This window comes from Opisthocomus hoazin, chromosome 2 (genome assembly GCF_030867145.1).
Source record: "Opisthocomus hoazin isolate bOpiHoa1 chromosome 2, bOpiHoa1.hap1, whole genome shotgun sequence".
In the NCBI taxonomy this organism is placed as follows: Eukaryota; Metazoa; Chordata; class Aves; order Opisthocomiformes; family Opisthocomidae; genus Opisthocomus; species Opisthocomus hoazin.
Genome location: NC_134415.1, coordinates 40,747,656 through 40,770,925, shown reverse-complemented (window position 1 = coordinate 40,770,925; position 23,270 = coordinate 40,747,656). Strand labels below are relative to the sequence as shown.

General features: G+C 51.7%; 1 protein-coding gene across 3 annotated transcripts; it reads left to right on the top strand.

Annotated features, from left to right (window-relative positions):
- Positions 1-12,873: 12,873 nt before the first annotated feature.
- CEP68 (centrosomal protein 68) lies at positions 12,874-23,099 on the top strand. Of its 3 annotated transcripts, none has more exons than XM_075413320.1 (7): positions 12,874-12,952; positions 16,408-16,836; positions 17,324-18,775; positions 20,081-20,207; positions 20,445-20,541; positions 21,395-21,549; positions 22,644-23,099. In XM_075413320.1, exons 2-7 carry the CDS (start codon positions 16,453-16,455, stop codon positions 22,775-22,777), a joined length of 2,349 nt encoding a protein of 782 aa, XP_075269435.1. In that variant the 5' UTR covers positions 12,874-12,952; positions 16,408-16,452; the 3' UTR covers positions 22,778-23,099. The 3 variants fall into 3 exon arrangements, with proteins under 3 accessions (XP_075269435.1, XP_075269434.1, XP_075269436.1); XM_075413319.1 differs by lacking the exon at positions 12,874-12,952 and adding an exon at positions 12,977-13,151; XM_075413321.1 differs by lacking the exon at positions 12,874-12,952 and adding an exon at positions 12,978-13,151 and having other exon boundaries at positions 20,081-20,203; positions 22,644-22,790.
- Positions 23,100-23,270: the final 171 nt, after the last annotated feature.

The following is a 23,270-nucleotide window of genomic DNA, read 5'->3' as shown; positions in this document are numbered from 1 at the left end:
CCAGCCAAAGTACCAAATCAGTTGAAACAACCTCTGCTTTGTCTTTTCTAGCAAGCCCTGTTACTGCCTGAAAAGGCAGTGCCCTGAGCTGGAGCTGGCGAGAGGCTGGGGGGACAGCAGGAGGGGCAAAAAGGTTTCATACGTGCTTGCTCTGTTCCTACAGTCTTCCCTGTATGTTTGCTATGGCCAGTGCCAGAGATGGATGTGACCCATTGTCACCATTCTTAGACTCATTGTCCTGTGGTTCTTCCATATTTTACAGCAGGAATAATGAAAACTGAGGCATTCAGGCAGTTCCTCTTTTAGTCAAGTCAAAGGACCTGGTATCTTTGTGACTGACCACCCTGCCATCTGTTGCAGGTTATGTCCTCGAGAGCTTGCAAAACGTGCAAAACCACCACCTCTTTCTGCAAAGATTTGCAGTGTTGGTCAACAGTCCAGGCTGAATCTTCACTCTGGTCCTCTGCTAGCACAGCACATTTCTGCAGCCACCGGAAAGCATCCTCCTGTTGGAAATAATTTTTAATCCTGACTCTCCCCCAGGCAGTGAGCAATGGGCCTCAGGTAGGAAGTCAAAGGACCAAAAGGCAAACTCTCCCCAAAGGAAAAATTTCACATCTTCATTGATTTTAACTGGGCCACGGCAGTTCATAATCACTCGCAGACCTGCCTGTAATGACTGATCCTGTGACTGATGAACAGCACAGAATTAGACAGGTCACATAAATCCTCCGCCTGTGCTTCCTTTTCTGTAAATTAAGTTTACAGATACTTACCTGTCTCTCACAGGCAATTGTGTGGAGGCTGGTGTGTTGCAGTGTTTGGAAAGCACTCAAGACACAGAGCACTAAATCTCGAACAATAATGAGCTTTTGAAAAATCTGAAAAGAATCAAATAATTAAAGTATGCATCATGAAGTCAGAGTTGCATTGTGCTAGAGTATGAATGACTGTGTGACGGAAAGGAGAATCTGGTGTATGCATTTGCTGTGCTAACTCAGGGGAAGCAGGGGAGCTAGTGCCAGTGTGAGTTCCTCTTCAAAAAGAGGATGTGATTTAGTCAAGCGAGGCACACTGCCCTGTTACGTCTGCCTCCTTCCGTCTCCACCTGGGATGCCATGAAAGCTCAGGTTCAGGTAAAGTAACACCTCACTATGGATTCAACGTCTCACTTGGGAACCCTGACAGCTTTGTTTCTGTCTAGTTTCAGTGGAAGAAAGAGCTTTTCAGCTAAACAAGTTGTCTTGGCAGTATGGGCGAAAAGGTGGAGAAAAAGAGGAAGAGCTGGAGGGTTGCAAGGGGAGCAATACAGAGGACAGGGTAAGCAAACGGACAAAGAAGCTAAGACATTACGGAATCATCTTTTCCTTGGCATTTTGACACAGATAGCATCAAAAAGACCGCAGGCGTTTGTCCAGCGTGTAGCTGCACATGCAGCAGACGATGCAAATCCCTGCCCGCTGACTGGCCAGGATTTTCAGGGAGAGGCAGACGCCGAGTGCTGATGTTTCTGAAGCACACCGTCTCTGAGCAACAACAGAGCATGCAGCGTGCCAGCCTGGAGCTCTGATAAGCTGCTCCTGGCTGCTAGCCATGACCACAGAGAACTAACGGTACAGTTCTGGATCAGGGATTGACCCACATTCCTCCTTGCAGGACAGCTAGGACAAATGCTTCTCCGATATATGCACGGTAGCTATTATTCTCCGAGGACAAAGATGACCTTCTTATCTCTGCGAGCATATTGATGAAAGCCATGTTCACTTGCTGCTTGTTTCAGGGAGGAGGGAAAAGGACATGACAAATGATCTGAAACTTTTTCTAGACGTTGGGCAACACGTTGAGACAGTTGTCACTGAATATTTTAAGTCTGCTAAGAAGCGATCAAGAGCCTTATTTGGCTCCCGTCGCGCTCTGTCTTCCCATCTGAGCACTGGCTTGGGAAGTTAATGTTAACACGGTATTCACTCTCCGCATGAGGTCTTCACAGACATTTGTGACAGCAGGCACCACTTCACAGCTGCAGAAGTGAATGCATGCAGAAACAGGTGAAAGAACGCTTTGTCAAGTCACGCGAAGAATCATCAAGTGGGCTAGGAGCAGACCTCGAATCCTGAAGTGAAGTTAATATTTAGCTAACATCTATCACCTCCCTTAAAAAAATAACATTGGGGATTTATGTATGTATTTGAATATTGATACCATAGTATTAATTGCATGTTAGTGCAGGAGGATCACTTCTCTTTTTGGAGGGATGGAAGGGGAGAAGTGTAGAAGTAGGAGAGTTATATTCCATTCAGGATGGATTTTTTCATAGAAAAGAGAAAGAAAATCTCTTTTTCATTGAAGAGTTCACAGTATGGTTACTTACCAAAATCTATCTCGGTGTCAGCAGATACATCATCCTCAGCAGCTATGAAATCTCGTTTTTATTAACCACTGATCTTGGTGCCAGCAGGAGGTGAGGTCTGTGGATGTTTCAGCAGGCCAACTGCTCTTACTTGAAGTCCTGCTGAAGAAACATTTACACTTGTCTTTCCCAGGGCCACAGATGGTGTTTGCAAGGCAAGTGGGCCTATCGACAGGAACCAGCACGAGGAAGTGAATTTTGAACCAACTCTGTTGCAATGAAAAGTTAACAGTGCGGTTTTCAGCCACAGAGACCAATAAATTTGGTATTAGGTGTTCCTTAGGACAGCTTTTGCTTGCTCCTTCTGATAACAATGCTGAGAAAGTAGTATGCTTGTTTTGCAAGCATGTATTTAGTAACTGAAGCTAAACTGCATATGGCATGTTGGTGCAACTTAAGTTAATTGCAGTTACACGTTGCAGAAAGAAATTACCAAGGGAAATCTTCTCTGAAGGAAACTCTTTATACATGACTATAAATGCTTGTAAATACCTTAAGGGTGGGTGTCAGGAGGATGGGGCCAAACTCTTTTCAGTGGTGCCCAGCGACAGGACAAGGGGCAATGGGCACAAACTGAAGCATAGGAAGTTCTGTCTGAACATGAGGAAGAACTTCTTCACTCTGAGGGTGACAGAGCCCTGGAACAGGCTGCCCAGGGAGGTTGTGGAGTCTCCTTCTCTGGAGATATTCAAGACCCGCCTGGACAAGGTCCTCTACAGCCTGCTATAGGAGACCTGCTTCAGCAGGGGGGTTGGACTAGATGACCCACAGAGGTCCCTTCCAACCCCTTCCATTCTGTGATTCTGTGATTCTGTGACTGAACCCCCCTGGATTACATTCCCACAGAAAGAATTGTGCTTAACCATAAAAAATACTCCAAATATTAACTGTTTTGGTTTGTAGCTTTTTTAAGAACCAGAAGGAATGGCACAAAATGGACAGGCCAGGGCCTGCACTGGTATGCATTAATGTAATTTCCTGAGCTTTCAGTGGCCTGTGGACTTCTGGTGGAGATGATACCTCCTTAGCAGCATAGGGGTTTGGTCTGGTCTCTTAAGATGATCATGTTTAGTGAAGCAGCAGTAAAGGGACATTTTTAAAACTTGTTGGCTATAACTAGAGGTGTTTTACGTGCACACAGTATTCTCACGTCATGGTGCACTCCACAAGAAAAATGTGTTTTCTAGATGGTCAGTGTTGATGCAGAAGCAAAGCTTCCTCATTTTTTGATTGGTTTTCTTTCTCTGTATCCCTCCTGCAGAGTCTGCTGTGGTCCTTGGAGTCTGCCCAGACCCCAGCAGGACTAGGCTGCTAGAGTACATAGGTTAAACTTGGATAGTCTAGTCCCATGTGAGGACATAGACTGTCTCACATCCTGTTATGAGGGGACAAAGACATAGCTTCAGCTTTGGAGGAGGGACTGGGCTGAAGAAAACCCTACTTCATTAAGACCATACCTTAATGACATTTTACATTTAATAAGTGAAACAATTGTGACCAAGCTAGCCCAGCCCTGACTGCCTCCCTGCTCTGCCCCACAATAGATGCTCTGTTGACATTACTTCCCTGAGGACCAGTGTGGAGGTAATGTTTTTGCCATCCCTGAATACTGCAGTCTTTTAAGAACATAGTCTTATTCAGACTTTCTCTGTTGCTGTCCTGGCTACACTTTTGTAAGGTCATCCACAAAGCACGTGCTGTACAGGATGGAGACCATGTGTAGCACTACAAACAGCTGAGCGTACCTCTTCTAATTGGGAGATGAGCCTCTTTTTCTGAACTGCTTCTTGTTTATGGCAAACTGAGACTGACTCACTCACCGCTTTGTGAGGGTGAAAATTTTGATTATGTTTTGATTAAGCCCTCTAGATTCAGGGACAGCAGGACCACCCCTAAGGCATGAGGAGTCTCTGCAGCAGAAGTACACAATCTGCCTTATTATCCCTCAAGGTGCCTTGTCCTGTTTCCCATCAGGACAAATTCCAAGTTGCTGTTTGGCTTTTGGGTATAACTATGCACCAAAGGTGAGAGACTCCATTATCCCTGGAGACAAGAGGGATAACATGATGTCCTGGTGTGGGACGGGGAAAGTGAGTTTCTTTTCTTTATCCTGTAAGCTCTCTGTCAGTAATCCTGCCTCTGATGTGTGTATGCGTGTGCGTGCTTTTATTTCTACATGAACACAAATTGCTCTAATTAGGAGGGAAGATTCTTGTATTTTTATATGCTAAGCCATTTGATTAATTACTTTAATAAAATGACAGACAGATAAACTCAAATTCACTGCCATCTGCTCCAGTACAATCTAGTATCACTGATACAAAGGTATCTGCCTTCAGATAAAGCCTAGTGCTTAGAGTAACCACTCCGTTGAGTAAGTACTTGTGTCATATGGGTGTGTTGATCCTTGTGAACATCTGTAACTGTTCCTGTTTTAAAGCTGTGGGTTTGATCTGTGTGACTCTGTATCAGCCTTTTTATTATTTACCAAGCAAAGATGTATGTGCATATGTGCAAAAAAAGACCATATTGCTGTGTCTGGGGGTGTGTGACCCTGGGGTAGATATTGCAGATGTTTACTGTGTAGTGCACCCTGCAGCGTAAAAACTCTCCCTGCCTGCCCAGGGAGAAAACAGTCTTGTGGCTCAGGCTGAGATGGTTTGTTGTATTGGGAGGGTGACACAGTAGGATGCTCTCTCTCTTTTTGTCTTCTCTCACATGGCAATGTATACTCATTCTCTCTTTGTGTAGCTTCTGAATCTGAAATAAAAATCACCCCGAATAGAATTCATGTTTCCATCTTTGTTTGGAGAAGACCTAGCCTTTTAGCTGGATCAGCCTTGCCTAAGCAGCTGGCGAGCTCTCTGTGACTCCTTTGGAAATGCCCCTGAATGAGAATCGTGTGACCTGGTATTTGGGTCCACTTTCCCTGACTGTGCCCTTGCCTGGCATGCTGGTGTCACTGATAATCGGCATGTCACTCTATTTAACCCATTCCCCTGGAGCCCAGGGCAAGGCTACGCAGTGCAGCACTTCTCCAAGCCCTCTGCACAGGCACTGAGCTCTGAAGGGGCTTTAGGAGTTAGTAGGTGTTTTTCATTGATGTGTGCCGTGGTAGAGTACAAGGGCTGACAGACAGACGTGCTGCCTATTCTGCCAAGCAAACTGACTTTGTTCCTTGGAGGAGGATTGAGGAATGGGAGAAGTCATCCACCAAATCCTTCGCAGTAGGCAACCGGACTGGTAAGTTCAGGGTAGTTTTGCTTTTGACACACGCAGCCAGTCTGAGCAGTGTGCTTGGTTCCAGAATTGAGGGCCTGGGTTTGCTATCAAAGTGGTTTTGGTACAGCTTTTCCATTAAAAGCTCACGTATCTCTGTAGGGTAGATTTTATCCTGCGATGCACAATGCAGAATATCACAAATCCTCAAAAAAATCTACTACACAAGTGTAGTTTGATTAGCTTCAAGCATTAAATTCTGGTCCCAGAACTAATAAACAAGGATGCAAAATTTATAAGAACTGCAAGCACCGGAAGACAGAAATATAACTAGAAGGACCTACCTTTGTATGACTGAAAAATTGTGACTGGCATTGTGTCTTGGTGTGGGAATTTTACAAAGCCATCAGTGTCGTGGCTTCCAAAAAGCCTCTCTGACCCCATGGTTGTGTCTTTATCGTCTTGCCTCCCAGCTGAAACCCCAAGGAGATATCTGGAGGAACGCTAGACCAGGGAGCTAACAGAGAAGCCTTCTTGAACCTTAACCCCTAGCCATTCACACGTCAGCTTTGGATACAGAGACGGCTACTGCCTAAAACAAGCAGTTTCTCTGAAACCTTCTGAGGTAAGTGGTGGCTGTCAGAGCTGCAGTACCTTGCTGTTTGAAACACATGGAGCTTTATTAGACCCATGATAAAATGTGGAATGATTGCTGGAGCTGGAGTCAGCCCCAGCTGACTCAACCCAGACATTATTAGAGCTTGCTAGGCATTATTATTAACCCTAACCAAAATAGATAAAGTCTCTTCTGATATTTCAACAACGAGATAAAGTTGGAAAAAGTTCTAATTAAAGCTCAATGACTTTATTCTGTTTTTCTACTACCAGCTACTGATCTGGCCACATGCTTTTGAATTTCTTAATAATTTAATCATTTTTTAAGAGAAAGGCAGTTTTCAGGAAAATGCTCCCCACTTCTTCCTTCTAAAAAGCTCTAGGCAGGTGACACACATTTGTCTAGTTCACAGGAAGAAAAGCATTTAAAAATAAATATATAACAAAAGCCACTGCTATTGTAACAATGTTTGCAGAGGAAATCCATAGTCAAGGAGCAGATTAGTCTTTTTTTTTTTTTTTTTTAAATCCTCAGTTTGTGTAATTAGGATAGATACAATTATAGGGAAGTGCTTTGTGAGTTAGTTAAATGGAAGACAACACCATTTCGTCCTGCTGTGAAATGAATGGTTTGAGTCGAACAGGTTGTGTGGTACAGCTGTGCTAACAGGTTGTCTTTCAAATATGTAGATCGATGTTAGCTTGTTGAAAATCAAATCTCTGCTGTCTTCCCATTATGAGCACTCAAGAGGACGTACAAATACGTTGTACCTCTCGGGAGTCTCGCGAGCTGTGATGTGCATGAAAATGTCTCAGTGAGCTTACAGCTAACTTGCTGTTCTTGCGTCTTGGATGTCAGAGTCGAGCCATCATGCTATGGAAGATACCTGTGGTTTTAGATGGGCAGGCAGGGTAACAGCTGGAATTTATTTCCACATTTTGAAAGTTATCCTCATGATCGTAAGAGTTGGGTTTGTCAAAATATATGCCAGCAACCAGACAAATTACAAACTAGCTCTGAAACCTAGGGCCAAAGATGCAACACAAAGCCACTGCACAGGCTTGGGTAACAAGACTTCACCATCTCCGCAGGATAGTGTTCAGCAATGTGATGCAAATTACTGTAATTACTGTGTCACCAAAATGTGTACACAGTCAGGCAGATCTGGATTCTCTTCATCGTGTTGTGCTAGCATATAATTAGATGGCGATGCCTACAGCTACTAGAGTTTGAGGGAGGCCTTCAAACATTCGCAACTGAAATCTCACAAAGCTCTTTTCAGTGGTGCCCAGCGACAGGACAAGGGGCAACAGGCACAAACTGAAGCACAGGAAGTTCCATCTGAACACGAGGAAGAACTTCTTCCCTCTGAGGGTGACGGAGCCCTGGACAGGCTGCCCAGGGAGGTTGTGGAGTCTCCTTCTCTGGAGATATTCAAGACCTGCCTGGACAAGGTCCTCTACAGCCTACTGTAGGTGACCCTGCTTTGGCAGGAGGGTTGGACTAGATAACCCACAGAGGTCCCTTCCAACCCCTACCATTCTATGATTCTGAGTAGGTTCCAGCCAACAGCAACCAAATCGTTAAGATGAAGCTTCCCTGGTACTGCATTGTTAATTGGCTCAAGTAATTTGACTCGCTGAGCATCCTGAAGGCACTGGGCTTTGTCCTTCTAGCAGTACCCTTCTTACTGAGGTAGGAAACCAGTGTGGCCGAACTCAGTATATATCTTACAGAAAGGGAATATGGCATTTATTTACAGTTCAAGGTGATTTTACCCACCCACACTTGTTCTCTTATGTATTTCATTCATTCATGCTCACAAGCAACGAGACATGGTTGTTCAAGTGGTTTGGCCCCGATCATTTGCGTGCAACATACACAACAAGGGATGACGGCTGTCAAATCTTCACTAAACCTCCCAGTTTTGGGACAGTTCTTTAATAATCTTTAAGAATTGATAGTTGTTTTGTGGAGATCCTTTGCTGCAGTGTCTCTTTCTGCTAGGCTACCAGGAGAGGGAACGGGAGATGTGATACGCTGCCATCCTCCTGTTATCAGAGAGTAGGGTCTTTCACAAATGAGTTGCATGTGCTACGGTCTTATCAGTGTGCAGACCTTCTGGGCTTGACAAAAACAACAGTCTCAATTTTTTTGTTGGGAATGGTGTCATGTGGTGTCATGTGTTATGAACACAAGTTGTTCTTAACCCCATCGCTCTGCTATTTCTTCTTATCAATCCTAATACTTCTTTTACAAATCTCTGTGGTGACGACTGGTTCCTGTAGATCCCAGCTCTGGTTTTGAAGAGCCTCTCGGTTCTGCTCCAGCCAACATACAAATGACAACAGGCCAAGACATCCCAGCAATTAGAATGAAAAAGATATCCTTCACATTCCCCACTGAAAGCAGCAGTAGAATCTCACACTTGAAAAGTAAAATTAAGCCCAAATATTCATTGCCCATTATAATTCACATTGATCGAAAGCTGCCACCACCTCTTGAGCAGCCGTCCCCTCTTTTTATTTCACAGCAACACGTTGCCTTCATCCAACAAGAGGAAAGGCAAAGCGTCTGGACCACACCATCTCCATCCCATTCACCCCCACCCGGCACCACGGCACCGAGCCCTGATTTGCAGCTGAGTGGGTGTTTTAGAGGGCCTGGATAGAGGTAAGGAGATGCTTTGGGGGCAAATGCAAACTTGAAACACCTGCTTTTGTGCCCGGATCTCCTGTTTCTGGAGGACTGGCCAGGCTGTTCGTGGTGTGATGGGTACATCGTGTGGCCACAGAGCAGAAGTGCAACTTCTAGCTGACCTTTTTCTTGGGCTAAATCCTGCCACTCTGTCCAGCTGGGAAACCGAGTGGTAAAGACCTGAAATTGCGCAGCTGCTAGTACTGGGGTTCATTGCCCTGCACTTCAATCTTTACACTAAAATAAATGTTGTTCCCTCCATTCTTCATTAATCCTGCCTTACATGTTTCGTCAGCTGCCTTGGGTGTGCTTCACTCATATTTTCAGGTGCTTCTCCAAGATCAGGAAGAAAAAGAAGCAGCTACTTTTTTTAGGACACATTTAGTAACAGTGCAGTAGTAGCTATAATGATCCAGAAGAGTAAGGAAAAGCGTGTAGGCTTTCAATGAGTCTTCTCGTGACTTTATAAAGAAGCTTAAGCAACATGGTTGAGTTCAAACCTGCTTACTTAGACGTTACTAGAGCGACTTGTCCAGCTGAACGACTGGATTCTTCAGGGGCCTATGTAGGTCCAGGACCGTAAGTAGTTGATTAGTGACAGAAATGTTGGAACAGAGAAAAATCTGCAGATCCCACCTGGAGGAGAAGGTCTGGGAATATGCAAAAGCGCAGAGTTGAAATTCATAGCAACATTGGAAAAATTGGGATACCCTCTTGTCCTGGAGAAAATTTCCTCTGGGAAACAGAGGCTGCAAAGAATTAATCCAGATGAGAGCAATTAACTGCACTAATATTGGTGGGAAACGGTAGATGAAAGAGCAGGATGCGGAAATTTTGGGCAGTCACAAGGATGAAGCAGACGCCCTGCGCTGTGAATAAGGCAGATACTGTACCAGGGTGTACAGACAGGAACGCAGCCTGGACTACCATACCAGTTTTGCCTAATCGTAACCAAGCCCACACTGGAGTTTTGGACCACGTTTAGGTGTTTAGCTTCAAAGAAACACGGCCCAAAGAGTGAGAATCAAGAGGAGAACAAGTGGAATGATCCAAGATGTGGAAATCCTGCTCTCTGGGGAAAAGTGTTATTAGCCTGAAGAGGAGAAGGACTTCTCCCTGCAAACACCTTTCAGAGTGGGTTTAGGCAGAGCAAGTGCACAGCAAGCAGTCCTGAACAGTTTGTACAAAGACGGCTCCTGCCCAGAAGCGCAGGTGGGAGAGTTTGCCAGTCAGCCTGTCCTGACGGAGCGAGGAATGCAGCGCTGTCGGTTTGCAACATAGGTATTTTTACAAATCAATGCCTGAGCAATTTTAACACAGCAGAGGAATAATGTCACTCACATTGATGTAGCCAACAGAAGCAAAAAAGTCTTGTAACAGCTCCTTCCCACCTCAACTATAACACTGGAAGATAGCCAGGAGTATGAGCAGGTTACACGTAAAATTCAGTCTCTGGCTGTCTGAGGCACAGCATCAGAAAGGGAATAATTGTCCAAGTGCAGGCAAATCCTCTCCACAGATGATGCCATGCTGCTGGCCAAAAGTGGGCAAAGTGATGATGACCAGTCCTTCTTACCTCTGGCAGCATTCTATTGCTAGCAACGCACTGGGAACAAGGAGGTCATGTCCAAGCCCTGCATTTGCTGACCTCTCATCCACCCCAAACATTTGCGTTGTTAGATTGAAATTTGATGCTGCAGACGGTGCAGATGCTATGCAAGAGCATATACTGCACATCTAGGCTTCTGGTTTCCTCGCAGAATGTTAACTATCTGGCTTCTAGTGTGAGACCATTCAAGGTAGAAAGAAATTGCAAATGAATGTGCCGAAAAGCCTGAATAACAGCACATCATCGGCTATGGGCACACGAAAACTCAGGATATCTACAGGTGGTGCTCCTGACGGATCCAGTTCGGTACAACACCATGGATATTCCCACCCAGAAAGTAGAAGATTTTGAAGAAAATGGAGTCTTCCTCTCCCAGCTTCTCATATACTAGAAATGCACCACTTTCAAATCTGATCATCCTAAGGAAGCTCTACTTCACGTCGTAGATATGCAAATTACTGCTGAATTACTGCTGAATTATTGCATCCACAGATGTGGTGAAATCATTTGTCTTTGCTGGAGAGCCTTCTTGCTGAAAGACACAAGTCTGAAAGAATTCTGAGAACTCAAATCATCCAGAAAATATCCCTGTTAGTCCTTGCCAGCCGTGACTGACTGTGGGTGGAAGTTTGGCCGAATTCAACCCTGTATTATAGACCAAACAAGCTAGTTTATCTTCGGCGAAGTTCCTAACAGAGTGGGCCAGGTGTCAGTGGAAGAAAATCAGTATCGTTTCCATGAAATTTTAAAATAATCTCTCCTTTACATCATGACTTTATTCCCCCTGTGTTTACTGACACCCTCCCAGCGTGAGCCCAAGGAGAGGGGAAGGATTTTGCGGCGCTCTGGCTGTTCTCGTAGACATCCTGGCACTCGTTTGATCGGAGGCGGAACAGGACGCGAACCGTTCCTGCTGGCGCTGAGACGGCAGCCGAGCGCTATTCAGCTCCCAGAACAATGTCTGGCAGCTCACATGTAATTTAAACCAGCTAAAAACAGCCGAGTCCGGGTATGAATCATGACCCATCCGCGTTCGCTTCAGCCTTTTGACTCGCCTGAAGGCAGCACGGCCGGCCTCTACTGGCAGGCAACTGGCTCCCTGAAGAACAAGCAATAAACGACGTTTTTAAAGGACTTCTCTTCCACAAGGGCTTTGCCTGCGTGAATTCCAACAAAAAGCTGACTCCCAGAAGCGTGCATCTGAGGCAGGGGGATGTGCGGCCCTCCGGAAGACCTGCTGTAACACTCGTCAAAGAAACCCCAAGCATAGAAATATTACACAGGAAGAGAGAGGATGTGGGCTTTTTCTTGGCTGCGAGTTCCTCCGAGAGCGCCGTGCCACCTTATACCGTGGCATTACAGCTCTGCTTTTTGGAACAGCCCTGAAAAAGATACTCCCGCTCTGTTTCTGTAGAGAGAAAAAGCAAGATCCGACAGGATGGTAAGCGGGGCCGGTTCCATTGAGGTCGGCAGAATATACCCAGCTCACAGCCGCTGGGACTCCGGGCCGTAACCCGAGGGGCAGCAGAGCCGGAGCACGCCGCGGGGCTGGGGAGCGTGGCCAGCAGACCACGGCACTGGCCGGGGACTGGGGATAGCCGTGCTGCTCCCCTCACCCTGCCGCCAGCCGGCTGAGCCAACCCCAGACGCCTCTTTGGTCCCTCGGGGCCGAAAGCCGGCAGCAACGTCGCTCATGCAGTGCCTCATCGGGTGACTGGGTTCTAGGAGCTCTCGGCATCACCCACGGAGTGAGCTCCGGGAGGCAGAGCCCAGCGTCAGCCGACGGACAGACAGACGCGGAAAGGCTCGCGTCTTCCTCAGGGTGTGGGTACGCGTCGGGAGACGCCGCTTCATCCACCTCAGCAGGGTCCGGCCCGGCGCCAGCCCCGGCGCAGCCCGCGTCCGAGCGCGGCGGCGAGGATCGGCCCGGGGGGGCTGCCCGGCGGCGACGGCCCCACCGGCCCCGGGCCGCTGCTGCGAGGGAGGCGGCGGTTGTGCCCGCGGGCTGCCGGAATCCACCGCCCTCACACGTGCGACCATTGCTGACGTGCCGCCATTTTCAGACGGGTTCCCCAGCCCCGCGGCCGAGCCCCGGGAAGGCCGGCAGACAGGACAGCAGGGAACGCCCCGGAGCTGCCCCCCTCCTCCACGCTGCTCCCGCAGCGGCAGCGCCCGCCGGCCCCGGGGAAGGTGGGGGGAGGGGGGGTGTCCCCCAGGACCCGGCCTGCGCTCAGGCACGGCCCGCAGCGGCGCCCGCAGCGGTGCCGGGTCGGGGCCCAGCGCCACGCTCCGCTCCCATTGGCCGCCGGGCCGCAAGGGCGCCCTCGCTGACGTCGCGATCCCCGCTCCCACTGGCTGGGACGCGGGGCGAGGGGCGGGGCGCGGCGGCGGCCGCCGCTCGGTAGGTGTGGGCCCGGGGCGCGGCGGCGATGGCGGCGGGCCCGGGGGCAGCGCCGGGGCCTCCCGGGGGGCGGGGGGAAGCGGACGGCTTTGGCCTGGCGAGGCCGGCCCCGTTACCCTGGGCGCGTTGCGTCCGCGTCCCCGGCGGTTCGGGACATCCCCCCGCGGCTCCATCGCCGTGACTCCGTATCGTTTTCTGGGTCAGTCTGCCAGGGGTTTGCTTTCAGCCGCGGGAAGGCAGAAGGCGTGCGGGGGCGAGGGTTTGGGCCGGCTTCTTCCCGTCGCGAGGGTCCATCCCGGTGCGCCGCCGCCACCGGCCGCCCCGCCGCTGAGTTCCCGCGGTTTGGCTGGGAAGCGGCGGGGGAGCGGAGCTGGGAGGAGCTCGGGGAGCCGGGAGTGGCGCGGGGAGGCGGTGGGGTGTCCAGGCCGCTTCCAAGCGTCGCTTCGTGCCGGGTGGTTCCGCGTGTGGGATGCGTGCGGCTGCCCCGTCCGGGTGCGGCTGCGTGCCCAGCTCCCCCCCCCCCCCCCCCCCCCCCGCAAATTAATTCAAATTAGCTGCCGGAATTAAGAGGCTGTTGGAAACGCAGAGAAATCTCTGGTGGCCCTTGGAATGTCCTTACAAATTCTGAAGTAAGCAGATTTACTCTCGCTCGTGCGTATCAGAAAAGTTCAGAAGAGTTTGACTCTCGTACCCCTGTGTACAGTTACAAAAATAACAGCGGGGCCTTAACCTGTAATTATTTTTTAACGCCGCTGAACACGTGCTTTTCAGATTTACGGTCGAGCTTGTACTGGTTTTCTGTAGTTGTTTCTGCTGGGCTGACTGGCGCATGGCTCAAGCCACTGAATCTGGCGGAGATAGCGATGTTCAGCATCGCTTTGAATTTCGCGTGGCGTCTTTGTAAAATAAAGAGGTACCAAGGTCGATCATTAATGACTGCACATTCAGGTTTAAACTCTGAAGCCTGCTTCGATGCCTTGTTAAGCTTTTCTTTCTTTTATATATTTTTAAAAACCACTACCCAACAACAGAACTGGTTTTTGAGGCATTTAAGTCCTAAGCTGCCAGTGTCCGGCGTCCTCCTCTCTGCTGAGACTGATATTTACTGGATCGTGTTTGGATGTGCGGCGCTGCCAGTTCGTGCAGGGAGGGATGGGGGGCAGTGAGACGCCCGTTCATGTCGTGATAGCTAGCGGTGTCGTCTGCTGCATCACCTGCACCCAGCGCGGTGCATCTGAAGCAGGCTGTGCGCCTCTGAAATGGATCCTGGAATTGAATATGCCGTGCCTGGCGATTTGTCACCCCAGCTGCTCTCTGCTCAGTAGGTTTCAGTTGGAAGAGGAGGAATCCAACCAGCAAGCGTTGGTTCTCCTCGTGGCCAAGGCCCTGGCTTTCAGAGCAGGAAAACAAAGATATCTCAGGGGGTTTTCTGGGCATTTAAGTCGCCTGGAGGTTGGATTTGACGTTTTGGCGCTAACACTCGCTTGCGTGGCTGTGTAAATTAAACTAATTCGGAGGGACTGAATGGGGGTCGGTGAAAGTGGGCAGGCAACGGGGGGCTGCCTCCTGCGGCTCGAAGGCCTCAAAGACCTGTGTGATGGGTACGTGAAGAAACGGCACACGTGCTGTGTGTGAACACACATGGGTTTGCGAGTGCTTCAGGATACTCTTTCTATTAGCATCAGAAATCTATCTTCTGTTAAACAAGATATCGTGCTTACATATATTTTAGTGATATATTGTATAGTATGTGGGGAATTTAGCAGGGGTAGGTTTATCGGTTACATTTATTGCAATTGCCGTGCCTTTTTTTTTGGATATACAGCTTTTTTTGGGGAAAAGGAGAGCAATACTGTTGGTTTTAGGGTAACGTGATGTATGTGGTAGTGACTTAAGCAATCCAGTGGGTGAGTCCAGGTGTCGGCAGAGGGACATGGCTCGCGTGGAGGGCCGGGAGAGCCTTCACTCGCCCGCCCCGCAGCTGCTGCCGTGCTGAATATAGCTGCCCGGCAGCTGGCCGGCACTTGGGGAGGGAAGGAGGGAGGGAGGGTGGCTGCGGTGCTGCCGTGGGCTGTGCCGGGGGTTCGGTCTCCCCGAGGGACCCAGCGCGTCGCCCCACCGCCCTCTGTTCGCCTGCGTGGGCTCTGTCCATGGGAAATCCCCCGTTGACGGAGGGGTGGATCATAAAACGAGATCGCGACAAACGAGATCGCGACAAACGAGCTGACGAAGGGTGTGAGTGTCCACTTGTTTCCCACTTCCAGGTATTGTTTGGGAATACTTTTTTGGGTTTTTTTTAATTTCTTTTCAAATTGAGTTTGCTGTTGGTGCTCCCTTGGCTGGCGTCTCCATCGCCAGCCCGGCGCTAGCTGGGTGAGTACCGGCAAAACCATGCCGCCGGTGTTTTCCTGGTGCCGGCACCCTGGTTTGGGCTGGAGTCGCTGGAGGAGGCTTCGGCGTTGCCGTGGCTCTGAAGATGCCTGTCTGCGGCTGAGCCTGCCTGGGGGGGATTTTGGCAGCGCCGGTTTCGGTGCTCAGCGGGGATCCGCAGGGTGTCATTCGTATTGAGTCCCGCTAGCTTGGCAAAGGCAAGCAGCAGCACTCGGCTCGGGCTGGTGGTGGCAAAACAAGATTTCCCCTGTGCTGTGTTGGGTCTCCTTGGTTTGGCTCATCGGTTGTCCTGCTGCAGCTCCTCACTGGAGTCCAGCGAGAGGGTGCTGGTGGAGCATCTGCGTGCGTCGAGCAGCCGGGGCTCTGGCTTCAAGAGTGGTATCTCATGTTGGAAGGGTTTGCAGCAAGATGCAGTGGGCTTGGCTGTACAACATGCTTGAAAATGTGTCATTGATTGAGGAAGTATTTCCATTAATTAATTTCACAAAGAGTTAATTTTATGAATTGAGGTAGAAGCTGCAGGGCTAAGCTCCAGGTTTGGGTTTTACAGACTCTTACCTCCCCCTCTAATTTTTTATATACATTTCTCACTTCTGGGTGGCTCCATTTCAAGGTTTTGAGTCTGTCTCTGAAAAAGCCCTCAGCTTTCCACCCCAAGGGCCATCAGGGCTCAGCCACGCTAACAGGTGCTTTACATCCTAGTTAGGGGTGTCTCATTTGGGCCCAGTAACCTCGTGGTGCACAAACTGTTCGTGAGATTGGCCATTAATTCAGGAGACAGTTGCACCGTGGCGGCAAGGTATAAAGCACAGAATGGTTCTCAGTGCGGCCAGAGCTTTACTTAGCTTTTTCCTGTGTGTCATGTCCTCGAAACCGGGAAGCGCTGCTGAGACACGAAGGTTTGCTCTTTCCTCTGTCCCACTTGACGCATTGAAATGTGACTTTTTGGGGTCTGACCCAGAACGCGCTGGAGCTCTTCGTTATTAGGCATACCCAGCTTCTTGACTTGGCGTGGAGACGAGCGGGGACAGCGAGCTGCTGCTACCGTGTGTTGTGTATTTCAGAGGGCCTGAGGCCTGGCGGCGTCTTGCGGAAGAAGCTCTGTCCCGATGGCCGTGGATGTGGGGAAATCACTTTCTGGAGCCTCGCTGAGCAAGAAGGTTGAGGGCGATGGTCGGTGGGACTGCACAGAGGTGGAGACCGACTACCTGGAGCTAGCAGACAGCCTGCGCCAGGTCTTAGGGATGGAGGAAGCCGAGCCCTGCCGGCAAGGGACAGAGAGCGTGGCAATGAGCAGACGCAGTCGCTTGGCCGCTGGTGTTACCCAGGGAGGCTCGAGCTACCGCCAAGAAGTGCCTTCAGCATCCTCATCCAGATTTCCCAGAGCAAGAGCAAGCGTCTCGGAGACAGAGACGTCAATTTACGGAGACGCCAGCGGCAACGATGTGCCTCGTCACCTTAGCCAGCGGTTCCTCTCGTTGGAAGAGCAGCAGGTGAGAGGGTTGTACTTACAGGTGTTGCTGCATCACCGGGAGGTCCCGGGCGAGGTGGGCACTTGTGAGTCTGGGCTGTCCTAGCAAGGGCTTTCCATCTCCTCCAGCCAGAGTGTGCCCTCTGTGCGGTGAGGAAGGGCTTGGGCTCCAACACCTGAGCTGTTGCCTCTGTTCCTGTGTTGCTGCCACGGAGCTGCAAAGTCACTAGGGATGGTGCTCCTTAAATCAGTGCCTCCTGCTGCCAAAGGGCTCGTGCAGCTTCCCGAGCCCTCGGGATGCCTTTCCTAAAGAACAAGCCCCGCTCCAGGCAGCTGCATGCTGTTCTGCAGATGGAAAAGAGTTCCCCTTCCAGCCTCTCCTCACAGCACATCCAGGGCTGGGCTTTTATCTCTGTGTCCTGGCACAAAGGAGCCTTTTGTGTGGATGCGGTCCTTCATTTTATGTGTCTCTCTCTCTCCCTGTCCTTTTTCCCCCCGCCCTTGAGCAGGTGGAGGCATTGGGCTGTTGGGAGCCGGCGTCCAGCCCTCTCAGCCCCCCCAGACGGTGCAGCTCTGCGGAGGAGAGTTTCCTTGCTGGCAGCTGCCACGATGCCCGTGCCGGCCGGCGGAGCCGAAGGCGGGGAGCTCGATCCCCGTTTTCCTCCACCCCAGAGCTCCTGCAGCCCCAAACTCCCCCCAGCCCTGAGAGCGCCCTGCGGAGCCGCTCCGCATCGAGCCTCTCCACTCTGTCTTCGGAAGAAAACGGCCTCTCTGAAGAGCCATCCCGAAGCTTGCCGGCCAGCACGGACGTGCCTTCTCCTGCGGCAGGGGACCTGGGCAGTCGGTGGGCTGCGGCAGAAGGGATGGCGCCGCGGCTGCGCAAGCCCTTCAGTCTGCTGCTCCGCGACCGCGCCACCGCGGAGCGCGCCGGAGAGATGTCGCCCTACCAAGCCGATTACTGGGCGTGTGCCATACCGGATTCGTTACCCCCGTCTCCGGACCGTCTGTCGCCCCATTGGAACCCCAATAAAGAGTACGAGGACTTGCTGGATTATGCGTATCCGTTGAAGCCAAGATACAAGCTGGGAAAGATGCCGGAGCCTTTCCTTCACGACTCAGGAATAGGTTTGGACAGCTTTACTGTTTCCCCCGAGGGCACGCTGAGGTCCACCAGCATCTATGGCCGAAGTGGGCAGGCTTGGGGAAGCGGAGAAAATGGATGTTGGAGGTCCATGGCCTCTGCAGAGAGGTTCTCCGCCCCGGGGCCTGGAAAAAGAGGCTGCTCAGGAGCTGGCTTGTACTGTGAACCGTCACCTATTGCAAAAGCATCCTTCGCGAAGGGCGCTTCCTCTCGTCCCTCAAGACGTTTTGCTAAGGATGCAACGACGGAGTCAGCTGGGCCGGGTGCACTTGGCCGCCCTGCTGCGGACGGGAGAAGCGGGGGTGCCCGGGGGAGCCCCTTGCCAAGCTACAAGGGGCAGGTGAAGAGCACACGTAGGTTTTTACCTACAACACAAGTGCTGCCCCTGAGGAAAGAGTGGGAGGGGGATGAAGAATTTCTCTCCCTGCCTCCAAGACTGCGGGAGCTGGATAGTCTGGCACAGTTTTTGTCCGATCTTTCCTTCGTAAGGATGCCCGGGCGCGACCACCGTAACCTTCCACGTCACAGCGACGGCAGGCAGCCCCTGTCATCTGAGCTGGCTCCTTTCGGAGAAGCGGGTGGCAGGGACAAAAGAGGGAGCGTTGAGGATTGTGCTGGGCTGTGGCACTCCTGCAGCTCTCGAAAGCCCAGCTGGGAAAATGCTGAATCCTGTGGTCAGGTCCAGAGGGATCCTCTGCGGGGACTTCACCTACCGGCCGGTCTCGGGGACGCGTTGGATGTGACGTACCTACATGAACCACGGGTCAAGGGGCATCCGAAGAAGAGCCAGCAGAGAGAGTCCCTTGCCCAGTGCGTTAAGGTAGGCTGAGACCAGAAATAAAGTTTATTATGGGAAGATCTTGCATAAAATGTGCCTGTATTTGGGGCACAATTAATTAAGGCTTCCCCTTCTGCATGGTGTTTGGTGCCTGGCAGCCGGCAGTAATTTAAGGAGGGAGGCTCATCAGAGCAGATACTTTCTTCTGATGGAGCAGGAGCCCATCTCGCTTCTCCTGGGGCTCAGCATCACGGGGCTAGGCTCAGTGGAAATGTGGCGCTCGCCTTCCCCCAGCCCACCCATCCTGCAGCGCTGCTGCACCAAGGAACGTGCAGGAGCCGTGTCCGGGCTGAGCCAGCGTGAAATCCGGCGTTCACTGCTTTCCCCATCACTCCAGCTCTTTAACGCGGCATGGCCGCCTTGCCCTGCAGTCCGGGCTCACTCATCGTCCCCAGGCTGGGTCCTGCTTACACGTGTAATAAGGCCAGGCAGAGCTGGTGGGGCTTCTCTGAGGAGTTTCCTGATTATTTTGTGAATTTTTATTTTTCGGGCGAGCGATGCCTCGTGGCCATCCTGCCACCAGTGCTGCGCTCCCCGACCAGCGAGGATGGCTCCCCACCTGCCCCTCCCCAGCCCCGGGCTGAATTCGGAAGCGATGCTGGGCTGTTTGCAAGGGACTAATTATTGTCGGGCACATAGCTGCAAACACCAGTGCAGCTCATTCCCCCTCTTGTATGGGAGTAACTCTGCCAAATTAAAAGGGTCGGCATTTGGGTGTTGACCTGTCGCCCACATCGCGGTGCCGGGGAGAAGCAGCTCAGCTTTGTAGCAAAACCTCAAGTCCCAAGGAGCAGGAGCGGGGCTGGAGCCTGGTTTCGGTGAGAGCGGAGGCCCTTGGGATTCGTTCAGCGTCTTACAAAAATAATCCCTTACCGAGACACTTTAAAAATAAGTGAAAGCACTTAATTGAACAAGGTGAACCCTTGGGGAAGAGCAACTGCAAATTAACTGCGTGGCTCCGGTGAGGAGGAGGGTGTCTCTTCGGCTGGGAGGCGGTGAACGCAAACCCCTTCCGACCCCTCTCCGTAGCAGCCGTTTCATGGTGACCCTCAGTTGGTTTTGGGGTGTGTTTAGAGGTTCTGCTTTGCCTTTTTTTTTAATTATTATTATTATTTTCTGTCGACCCTTGGTTTCCCAAGCTTGGGGGTGTTTGTGTGCTGAGGGGAGGCGGATGCCACCGAGCAGGAGGGAGCAGGTGTTGTCTTCTGAAACACTGCTGGCTCACGTGTTGCTGTCCCTGTTGCAGAAATAGATAAGTAACCCCTGTTGTTATGGTCTGTTAAGTAGATGTTTTGCTGCCAGCTGGAAGAGCTAATTCGTTGGCTGTACGACGTGGCGGACATCACCGACAGCTGGATCCCGGCCTCGCCCGACGCCGGGAACGTGAAGGCATCGCTGCGCCGCTGCTTGGTAGGTATGGCCGCCGCCTTTCCTTCCCCCTCTTCGGGGCTGCGGGCGGCCAGCGGCACGGAGCAAGACACCGCTGGCACGGTCCGAGTGGGTGGTGGGGGGTGCGTCAGGTGTGCCAAGCTGAGTCTGGGAACACTGGAAACCCGCTCAAGGGGAATCTGCTCCCCGGGCAACCCGCCGCAGGGGTGTCTCTTCCAAAAACCCCTTCTAAGCAGCGCTCCTCTTCTCCTTGCCTTCCCAGGAGTTCAGGAAGGACGTGGCCGACCACCGGAGCCTGACGGAGCGCGTGCTGGAGAGGGGAGAAGCTCTCCTCGACTGCATGGCATCAAATTCGCCAGGTGAGGAGGAGCGCTTGAGCGAGGCTGGTCGTGGACACAGCCGGTGATGCCGGCCACAGCGCCTGCCCCCCGACATCCCTGGCCCCACGTGTGTGGGACTGGGGAAGCGGTGGGCAGAGTTGGCCGTTCAGCAGCTGTATGGGAACGAAGAGGGTTTCACACCTCCGCTGCTGTCCAGAGACTTGGAGGTGACCTGGAGGTTTGAAGCGACTGCTCCCGAGCACTTTCAGCTGCACCGTGCCGTCACCCTTGCCTTGCGCTGTGCCATCTGTCGTGGGTGATGGATGTCTTGCTGCCTCTCAGGGGTCCCTTAGGTTTTTATGTTAACCGCAGCACGGCCAGCTCCTGCTGGGCTCTGGGATGCTGCTGCCCTGCAGCTGGGAGGAGATGCTTTCGTCCAGCGCGGGAGGAGGTGATTTTCATGCCCTGCTTGGACGCGGTGCGTCCCGGGGCGGGTGTTGGCAGCCCATCTAGGGGGAGCCCGGCCTGGCTGGTGGCATGGCACGCGTGGGGCAGTCGCGCCGGTGGTTTGGTGCGTCCTGCACAAGGGATTTCTGAAGGGCGGGCTGCGTTTGCAGTCACCAGAGGGGCTTTAGTGGTTGAGTGTTGCGCTGTGGATCGCTTTCTTACACAGTCCCAAAGGTTTCCCCTATTTCTGCATCTTCACTGTTAACCTGGAACCTCCTACGTCGCTTCCCCCTCCAAACTCTGCGTCACAACTTGGATGGGATGAAGATCAGCATATTGATTTCTAACACTTCATTTCCTTCAAAAGTCTGCCCGGGCGAGTGGGACTCAACAGACATTGAGCTGTCACATTGCTGCCACCTCCATCATAGGTTTTGTTTTCCAGCTCTGAGAGACACGCTGGGTTTGATTGCGAAGCAGTCAGAAGAGCTAGAAACCCACGCGGAGCACTTGTACGAGTCTGTCCTAGCTGCTGTGGGTCCCGTGCGGGGCGAGGACGGGATGGAGGACAAGGGGGTGCAGCGGACGGCTGCCCAGTGGGTAAGCAGGGGGGCAAACCAGCCTTTCTGCAGCGGGGGAAGAGGGAGGGAAGCGTAGGAAGGTAAACACTTACATTAGCAAACACTATACATCGGCCTTTATTATTATTTCTTTTAATCTGTTGTTTGGAAAGCCCAAAGGGAGAAGCAAGCGTGGGTGATCTCAAAATGGATGCCCCATCGTCTTTAGATGTGCGTCAGGGCAGGAGCAGCGTGGGGGTGAACCAGCTGATGAAACCCAAGAGCGTGATGAGAGCGATGGTGGGACTCGGGGAGCCGGCAGGCAGGGCAGTCACTCAGGGGACGTCAGCGGTCCGGCACAGACAGCTGCTCTACCCCAATTGCTTGGACAGCAGAGGGGAGACAGAGGGGGAGGGGTATTTTTTGGTTGGTTGGGGTTTCCCACCCCCCCCCCCCATAGAAAAATTCTGCTTGCCGTGTCGTGGTGGGAAAGGGAAGCAAGTGAATTCAGGTGTAAAATACGGGTTAGAAAATTTGTTCGCTGATTTCTTGAACATCTTCCTTCAACTAAAACTGCAGCGACAAGTGGTTCAGGCGGCACGGCAGGCGCGCTGGCGTGCTGGGGTGGAGGGCTGCATGGTGCTCGAGGGCCAACACCACAGCGTAAATGGGGTCAGCCAGCTGCCACCACGTCCCTCAGCCACTCACGCTGCAATGGGGAATCTCTCTAAAACCGTGCCTGTACAAAACAGTGGCGGGCGTCAGCCAGGCGCTGTGGCCAGAGGCGCAGGGAGGCTCTCCACAGCAGCCTAGAACCCAGAGGCAGGCATGTGGGAGCTGCAGGATAACCCTGGCCCCTCCCACCACACCCTCCTACCCCCCTCCCCGTGCTCAGCCTGTTGAGTTCCCCCTTGGCGCTGCAAAGGGGAAAAATTATTTCCAGCGCTTTAGAGGAGAATAACTATCTCTTAAGTAGGGCTGGTTTGGGGGGTGGGGGGGTGGGTGTTTGTTAATTGCTCAATCTACAGCGGTGTAGCCCATGCGCTACCAAGCCTGTATGGCGGCGAGTGAAGTATAGAGCGGGGGAGGGGTCGGTCGGTCAGCTTGCAGCAAACCTAATCCGTTCCATTTCAGGTGCGGCCTCTGTCGGCCCTGGGCTTCGTGAGCCACTCCCAGGACGGCTGAGAAGCGCTGCAGCGGGCACCAAGCCACCTCGTTCACCTCTCGCGGAGGCGCCAAATACGCACCAGCACCGTGTGCCAAGTTAGCCAGCCCCAGCTGGTTGCAGTTTGTGGTGGTTTTTGTTGTGTTTTTTTTTTTAACCGTGGCTTGAGCAAGGCGAGCTGTGCAGCAGTCATTCGGCTGCTGGGATGGCTAGTTAGTAGCACTGACTACGGGGGGGCAGCTTGGAGAGTGAGGAATGTACAGCTGGCCTCTTTTGGTTTGGTTTTGTTTTTTTTTAATGTAGCTTTCCTTTTTTAATTGAGGTGGCCTGTTCCGCGTGCTAGCAAAATATCAAGAACACGGTGTTTTTTAACTGAGTAATCCATAGTGTGCAACTCACTTCTAAGTAAAGCCGTGTAATTTTAATAGCCGTGTTCTCATGTTTTGTTTATGCTCTTCAAAAATAGGCACTAGAAGCCAAGAAATAGCAGCTCCTCCTGGTTCTTGGGAGCAAACTGAACTCTTGTTTATAATTACCATTCCCTGCTGAAGCAGAGCTTATTCAACGTTCAGTTTTCTTGTGCACAAAGAGCCGGC

Coding starts and splice junctions, on each gene's coding strand:
- CEP68 (XM_075413320.1), top strand. CDS start 16,453: ATGGCCGTGGATGTGGGGAAATCACTTTCTGGAGCCTCGCTGAGCAAG. Junction 20,542..21,394: donor CATGGCATCAAATTCGCCAG/GTGAGGAGGAGC, acceptor TTTGTTTTCCAG/CTCTGAGAGACACGCTGGGT. Junction 21,550..22,643: donor AGCGGACGGCTGCCCAGTGG/GTAAGCAGGGGG, acceptor GTTCCATTTCAG/GTGCGGCCTCTGTCGGCCCT.